The sequence below is a fragment of the Petaurus breviceps genome, unplaced genomic scaffold (assembly GCF_028583685.1).
Source record: "Petaurus breviceps papuanus isolate PSGF00001 unplaced genomic scaffold, PetGlider_PUasm1.0 188, whole genome shotgun sequence".
NCBI lineage: Eukaryota > Metazoa > Chordata > Mammalia > Diprotodontia > Petauridae > Petaurus > Petaurus breviceps.
In genome coordinates this window covers 41,395,295-41,403,914 of record NW_027185804.1, presented here as the reverse complement: position 1 = coordinate 41,403,914, position 8,620 = coordinate 41,395,295, and the positions used below count along the sequence as shown (strand labels likewise).

General features: G+C 36.7%; 1 protein-coding gene across 1 annotated transcript; it reads left to right on the top strand.

Annotated features, from left to right (window-relative positions):
• Positions 1 to 7,524: 7,524 nt before the first annotated feature.
• On the top strand, positions 7,525 to 8,469 carry LOC138163566 (olfactory receptor 5F1-like). Its single transcript, XM_069091012.1, has one exon. It carries the CDS (start codon positions 7,525 to 7,527, stop codon positions 8,467 to 8,469), a length of 945 nt encoding a protein of 314 aa, XP_068947113.1.
• The last annotated feature ends 151 nt before the right edge of the window (positions 8,470 to 8,620 follow it).

The following is an 8,620-nucleotide window of genomic DNA, read 5'->3' as shown; positions in this document are numbered from 1 at the left end:
TCTGAAAAGTCGTTTCAGAGTAAATAAGAACATGCATTCACAAAATTAATATTTTTCTCTTGCCTGAAAATTAATTTCTGTTTGAACACCTCATCCATCAGCTCTCTACTTTGACTTCTTAATCCTACAGATGTCTTCAGCTGAAGAGGCAACAAAAAAATTTGTAATTCTGTGATTCTCACCTGAGAATCACCATATTCTACAGGACAGGGACATAAATCTATGTGACACTTCACTGAAACTATGCTTTGTATTATGGCAATATAGTTGCTGTTTTACATTTAATGGTGATGCCTATCTTAAATCCATCAATGTGAAAAGAGGCATTGTGGGGTCATAGGAGAGACAATAAATAGTTAAGACTGTAATAGACTAATATTGCACAGTAAAGAATGATGAATATAAGAAATGAAAAGAAATTCAGGAGAATTTATATTTATTCCATAAATAGCAACATGAGGAGAATTGAAAAAAGAGTATTGTGATAGTATATGGAATATAAAGATTCCCCTGTATTGGCCTGGTTTTCAAATTGATTGTGTTGAAACCCAGAGCTTGTTAATCCCACCTGTGGGATGGACTTGTTGATGTGAAAAGAGAGTCCTGAACTGGGAGGAGCTGGTGACTTAGATTTTGAAGAGACAAGAGAGAGGCAGAAGAACTTTTTGGAAGCAGCACCCGGTGGAGTCAGAGAGAGACTGAGAGATTTGCTTGGGGCCACTTTGAATCGCCCTGGACTTTTGAGACCTGTCCCCTGAGCTGCCAAGGACTGAGGAGACATGGCTGTTTTGCTGGTACTTTGTCTGTCTGTTTTGATGTTGTTTTGCCAGATTTGTCCACTGGTGAAAGATAGTCCTTTTGTTGAAGATGTTCTGGAACCTGGCTGCTGGCTTAGAGATCCTGAGACTGTCCTGCAGACAGAGTGTGAATACTGTCCACTGGTGAAGGACAGTGCTATTCTTGCGGGGTCTGGGAACCTTTTTGTTTGTTCGGAGCTACTGAGACTGTCCTGCAGACAGAGAGTGAATACTGTCCACTGGTGAAGGACAGTGCTGTTGTTGCAGGGGTCTGGAGACTGTCCTGCAGACAGAGTGAATACTGTCCACTGGTGAAGGACAGTGCTGTTGTTGCAGGGGTCTGGGAAACTTTCTGTTGATTCAGAAGCCCTGAAGAAGGATTTTCTTGTTGTATGTTTTCAGAAATCCTGGGAGAGGGTTTTGCTAATGTTTTCAGGGGTTCTAGGACTGTTCTACAGACAGAGGATGAATTAATGAAGGGACTGGCAATGTATCTTGTGGCCTTGCTAAGCCTTGTCTCCCCAGGAACTAAGATTGCTGAGAACTTGCCTTGTGTCAAGATGAAGAAAAGACCTCCATTTGGGTATTAAGTCCTATGCTTAAACTTGTTGTAACTCTGGGGTAAATTCAATTGTAATCTAGGGTTGGGGAACTTTTGACCCTTTTGTGTTCTATGGTTGAACAAATGAATGTACTTTACTTATGTTTGGAAACTAATCTCCATTTGAGAAGAGGGGCTTTGTGGTGGACTAAATGAAGGTATAGCCTAGGGGTGGAGTAGTATTTAGAACAGGGACTTTGTAATTGATTGAATGAATGGAAGGTCCTGGGGTGGGGTAGTCCTTGGAGATTATTTAATCACATTTAGTAAATGCTGTATTTGGAATGATGTCATGTTTTGATCTTCTCTGTTCTTGGTTTGTCACTGAATAAAATGGAGAGCACCTATGCTGGTATTCCGAACCTTGGGAAGTTGCCTTTCCTTGGCATTATATTACAAGTATAAACAAAATAAACCACATTATGGATGAGAAAAAGTTCCAAAATGAATTTGAATTATGATAAGCAGGAAAAAAAAAACTAATGGAGCTTGGAAAAGTAATAATGAAGCATCATTCTTACCTCAGAACAAAGGGGTGAGTTTATTATTACATCCTATTTTGAATATCATCAGAGAAGTGTTCTGGAGCAGATTTCTTTTTTTGTTTAATTTGTTTTGCTTCCTCACAAAAATTGGCCTCAAATTGTAGCATAGATTAAGAGTGATTTTTATGTAATTACAAAATCGTTAATAAAATGTAAAAAAAAAATTCTCAGTGTGTAAAACACCAGCCCTGGAGTCAGGAGGCCCCAAAATCAGTTCCAGCCTTAGACACTTCACAGACACACACACACACACACACACACAAACACACACACACACACACAACTACAGCCATGGAATCTTGGGCCAATTACTTAACCCCAATTGCCCTCCAAAAGTCAATACAATAAAATAAAATAATGTAAAAAAATTAAAATAAGAAGACTCTATGGCCACTTGACTGATCATGATTTGGATTTCAGAGGAGAAGACTTCAGTTTTTGAGAAGCTTAATGAGACAAGGTCAAGCTTTTGGAAATGACAATTAGGTTATGGATAAATATCAAGACTCTAAAGATCCAAAGTTTGACTGCCACTTAACAATCATTTGTAATTTACATTAGGACACATAGGAAGTTTTTTTCACTGAATTTGAAGATTAAGTTTGTAAAGTGCCCCGATAATATAGTTAATGGGTTCTAAAGGATGATTTTAGGTATACATTCTCCATTTGTAAAATATGGTACTTCTCTTAATGTAGTGGCAAGATGTCACTTGGGTTTAAGGGATTATGCATAATTTGGATTGATGCACTTTTAGTAAAATCAACCTGAAGAACTCTAGGGCATCAGCAAAAAGTTGGATATTTTGGTAAAATATGCAGACCCAATGAATATCATGGTATATCATTTCTGATAGAAATCAACTCCAATATAAACAAAATAAACACAATTCATTGACAGGTAAACTTGGTCTCAGCAGCTAGACATCACTATTATCTTCTCTAAAAACTTTTTGCATGCCAGCTACTGGCCAAAGCTCTCCAAGGGAGAAAAAGAATCAAGAAAACAGGGACTGAAATCAAGGAGCTCATATTGTCTTAGAGGAATTAAAATGTGAATCAATATTTGAAATAAATAGAATAGGTGGAAGGCAGTTTCCTAGGAGAAGAGAGTAGAAGCTGGGAACAAGGGCCAGAGCTGTCTGATGCAGAAAGTGTTATTTCATCTACCGATTAGATTAGAACCAGCCTCTAACCTGCAAGTGGCTGTAGCTGAGCAAACAGTTGGCTAAAGACAGGAGAATCAATAAACAAAACAGAAATTTAAGTAATTTCAGAGTGAAGAAAACTATGTATGCATATGGAAGCCCCCCTCCTAAGAAGGAAGACTTAAGGGGCGGCCAGGAAGCACAGCGAGTAAGAGCACCGGCCCCAGAGTTGGGATGGCCTGGGATCAAATCTGGGATCTGATACTTAGCACCACACGCAGAAATAACTGGCCGTGTAACCTTGAGCAAGTTACTTAACGCCTATTGCTTAAAAAAAAAGAAAAAGAAAGAAAAAAAGGAGGGCTTAACATGCTGGATTAAAGGCAGGTCATATATATATTCTGGGCTGGACCGTGATATAATTATTTTTTAGGTCTTGAGTTATTGTTCCCAGAGGTCCTGTGGGAACAATATTATCCCAAGTCTTGGCAGTCATGCTCACCCTGTAAGGGACAGAACCTGAATTCTATGATGGGAATAGGCATGAAGAACTTGTCAGTGACAAGGGATTATGAATATGTGATGGATGACCCTGGGAAAAGCAGGAGCTAAATCCCTCAGTGAATACCATGTGTTCACTATGTAGCACACTTTGCCAGAGGATAATATAAACCAGAGTGCAAAGAATTATTGTTATGCATAGTATAGGACACGACCTGCTTGCTGGACCTTAGCTCTGGGGAAAAGGTATGTCCAAAATATTTCAACTTGCCTGATTCTTAATTGAAAGTAGGGAGCCTAAGAGGATAAAATAAAAGTCCAAGTATCTAAAAAACCAATGCAAAGATTTGGAGGCTGGAATTGAATGTCATTTCCACGACATTGTATGTAAGCAAGTGTAACCAAATTGTTGAGTCGATGGAGGGGATTGAAGTTTAAGAAGGGGAAGATTGCAGGGAGGAATCACCTTATAAAAAAACTGTTATGTGCCAAACAGAAATTTCTATTGATGCTAAAAATTATAGAGATCTATCTGTTCCTCTCCATGAGAACCAGAAGCATAGGAATCCATTAGCTCCTTAAAATCTTTGATTCCCCTTAAGGATAGTTTCTCTTATTAGGAATTGGCAATCAGATCAACTTTTCATTTGAAATCAGAGGCCATGAGTTCAGGCACAACTTTCTTCCACTGTATATGACTTCAACAGACCCTTTACATCTTTGGGTCTAAGATGATATATCTACTAAATGACATTATAAAAAAATACCTTTTCATCCCTTTCATGATTACATTTTAGATCATGTGATCTGTTGAAAAAATTCTCCCATTCATATAGGGAAAATTAATAATTTAAACTAATTTTCTTGTTTGTTTTCTGAGGATTCAACTGGAAAAACTCTGTCTATCCCTTACATTATTAAAGATACTTGTCATGAGCTGGTCACCAAACCTCTTTTATTGGCTAAGCATGCTCCATTCAGTCAGCCTACACTGACAAAATCTTGAATCCCTTCTTCATCTTAGTTATTCTTCCATGGATGGTGGCAAAGTACTGAATGTCTTTCCTAAAAAGCTCACCTACAGCAATCACAAAACTCCAAATACAGTCTGGCCACAAACAAAAACAATGCAAGAGTCAAAACACTGTATCCCTTTCATTACTTCAGTCTAAGGTTGCTGATTGATTTATACTTAATCTGAAGTCCAAAATTACTTTGCTATAAATTTGTCCATCCTCTGCATATTTCGCTTGAAAATTTCCTTTTGAGTGGAAGTTTCCATGTTTATATTTGCTCTATTAAGTTTAGTTTTACTAAATTTTATGTGCTGTCATGAATTCTTCATGTCACTTTAGACCCTTTCCTTCTCATCTAACATGTTATCTATACATTTCACTGTTGTATTCATGAGAAATGTCATCAGGTTTTTATTTATGCTTCCTTCAAGTCATTGAATAAAACTTCATTTCCTCATTTGTAAAGTGCATTCAAGAAAAAAAAGGTAAACCAGTCCACTACTCTTGTGCAGAAAACCCCAAATGGGCTTATGAAGATTCTGAAAAGATTGAAACAAATAATAATTTATCATCTAATGTGCTATCTAGACATCCTGCGGTTGTGTTAATAACAATCTTCAACAGTTTTATCATTATGCTTTTTCCAAATCACTGGTTAAATTGCTTAGAAGATCTGAATCAAACTATTATGCTTGAGGCTTTTCATCAAAATGAAGAAGCTTATGTTTCACTCTACAATCTTTTCATATACCCTTATTTAATCATATTGTGGTGGAATGATTCCCCTAAGGTTGATCCCTAAAGAGATTTCTGATTATTTCCTTTGAAGATGTAAGGAAAAACAAATCTAGATTGTTTTTCCCCCAAGAAGGTTTAATAAGTAGCATTGGGAATTAAACTACTATAAAGAAGAAACAGAATCTGTAGTTGAAGGAATTTTTAGGAAAGCTAACAATGAGAAGCTGGAGAGAAGAATGTTACTCCATGAAGTTTTACAACTCATCAAGCCTTGTGACCTGAAGAGACAGAGAATAGAAATTATTTTTAACACCTATTAGAATTATTGTGAAGTTTTGTTTCCATCATGAGGTAGTTTTGGTAAGTATTTTTTTCTTTCATATCTTGATCTGAATTTTCAAAAGTTTAAACAGGGCAATTCATGGCAGCAAGAGGAATTGTATTTTTAATTAAAAAATGTTATTTTTCCCAGAGTTCCTTTCACAAATTGTAGTTAGTGAAAGTATCATTCCTTTCACTTTAGACTTCAAGTGATTGAGTCTTCCAGAGAACAAGTGGGTTGCATATACCGTGTTTCCCCGATAATAAGACACTGTCTTATTAATTTTTTGGACAGAAAAACACCAGAGGGCTTATTTTCAGGGGGGGGGGCTTATTTTAATTAACATTGACAGCAATTTTAATAAACAGGTAAATATGAACAAAAAAAGTACCTTTATTCAATAAGCAAATCAATGGGGAAGAACAGGATGATGCGCTCACTGCTGCAGGTCTGATTGGATGCAGCTCAGAGCGCGGCATGCATTTCACGGGGGGTGGGGGGGAAGACGGTGCATACAGAGGGTACCGTAATGTAGCGAGTAGCACAGGGGATTACCTTCACTACAGTAGCCATCTCAACAGGGCTTATTTTTGGGGGAGGGCTTATTTTAGAGGAATCTTACACAGTAAGGGGAGGGCTTATTTTCGGGTTAGGTCTTATTATCGGCGAAACACGGTACTCACCAAGCTCATAATGGCTGTATCTAAATATCAACTCCAGTGCTTCCTAACAATAATTTCAAATTATTAATTCTTTTTTTTTATTTTTTGCACTTCTTAAACAAAACTTTCAGCGGTGATAGTATCAGGCCAGCCAGGAGCACACTAAAATGACAGAACAAGTGCTTTACTGTCTTGTGCAGGACCCATTGAGCAAGGTTAGTGTCTGTTACAGTTTTGTTGTTGTTCAATAGATTTATTCATGCCTGACACATTGTGAACACACTTTCCTTTGTTGTTTGTTTTTTCTCAGAGATATTATAGTGATTTGAAATTTCCCTCTCTAGCTCATATTATGAATGAGGAAATTGAGGCAAATGAAGTCATGTGACTTCACCAGGGTCAAATAAGTTTCTGAGTCTGAATTTTCAAGCATGAAGATGAGTCTTCCTAATTCCACACACAGTGTTCCTTCTACTATACCTTCTAGCTACCCTGACATACAGGAAGTCCTCAATAAATGATTGTTGATTGACTGATTTAATGAGCTTAGAAGTAATTCTTTTCCTCAAGGTGCTACTCACACATCATTTTTTAATTAAGGAAATCCTGACTATGACTAATTCTAGCAATCTTATTATTGGATCTCAGAGTTGTAATGTGTATTTAAAAGTATTTCCTAAAAAAAAACAAAACTGATGAAACCTTATCCCAGAAAGGTGGTGATTTATCTTAAAGTATGCAGGTTATATGATGATTTAAGTCCATACCCTCTGAAGCTAACATATATTTTTTTACTCCAACAACTTTTTTCATCATTTTAAGGTTTCTCACAATATTTTACTCGTGCCTTTTTTTTTTGTAGAAATATCTTTTTGTTTTATATTAACTTGCGTAATGAGTTTTTAAATTCCTAACTCTTAGCATAGGGTCCTGAAGATAACTGATGGTAATGATGGCAAAAAAAAAAAAAAAAGGAAAAAACCAATAAGTGGCCCATTTTATAAAGACATACTCCATGAGTTGCTGAAGTTATGGTGACCCATCAATCACTCTTCTCCATCTGAATTTATATCAGCAGCTCCTTGGAACTCTGAGATACTCAAACGTACTCTTCAATTAAGTCATCTCTCCTCTCACTGTATTTGTTTTATTCTAGGATTTCACTGTGTGAGACTGTGCTGATATTTTCAAATAAATGTCTAGGAAAAACTATACTACAGTGACTGAATTCATCTTACTAGGTTTAACAGACTCATCTGAACTTCAAATTTTACTTTTTGTATTATTTTTGGTGATCTATACTCTCACTGTGATGGGAAATGCAGGAATTATTACTTTAATCAAGACAGATTCTCACCTCGATACACCTATGTATTTTTTTCTGACCACCTTGTCCTTAGCTGATATTTTTTATTCTTCAACTATCACTCCAAAGATGTTAGCTGACTTATTGTCTAAAAGGAAAGTCATCTCTTTTGCTGGCTGCTTTCTGCAGATGTATGTCTTCATTGCTTTAGCAACCACTGAGTATATCCTGTTTGGATTGATGGCATATGACCGTTATGTGGCCATCTGTAATCCCCTGCTTTACCCAGTTATCATGTCAAGGACAGTCTGCCTGAAGATGACCACAGGGGCCTTCACAGCAGGATTCCTGAACTCAATTATTCACACCAGTTACATAAGTAGCTTATCCTTCTGTGGCTCCAATGTCATCCACCATTTTTTCTGTGACAGTCCCCCAGTCCTCAAACTCTCTTGCTCTGATACTCAAATGAATGAAGCTATCATTTTCATTTGTGCTGGGATAAACATGTTGGGAACATTTCTGATCATCCTTACTTCTTATATCTATATCCTCTTTTCTATTCTACGCTTGCAATCAGTTGAGGGAAGGTTCAAAGCATTCTCAACCTGTGCTTCTCATATTACAGCCATTGTTATATTTTATGGAACTTCAATTGTTACTTATTTATGTCCAAATTCAAGCTACTCCCCAACTCAAGGCAAAGTCATATCTGTATTCTACACTGTTGTTATCCCAATGTTGAACCCTTTGATCTACAGTCTGAGAAATGAGGATGTAAAGAGGGCCTTGAAAAATGCCATCACTAGAAAAAGAATTCCAACTTTTATATGATTGTTCTTAGGACAATAAGCAAATTGAATATTCAGATTCATGGAGACATGTATTTTAACCTTAGTTTACTCATATTACTATATATAGGTATATAGATAGATAGATAGATAGATAGATAGATAGATAGATAGATAGATAGATAGATAGATAG

Bases quoted from the DNA above. Each gene is read 5' to 3' on its own strand.
- LOC138163566 (XM_069091012.1), top strand. From the start codon at position 7,525: ATGTCTAGGAAAAACTATACTACAGTGACTGAATTCATCTTACTAGGT.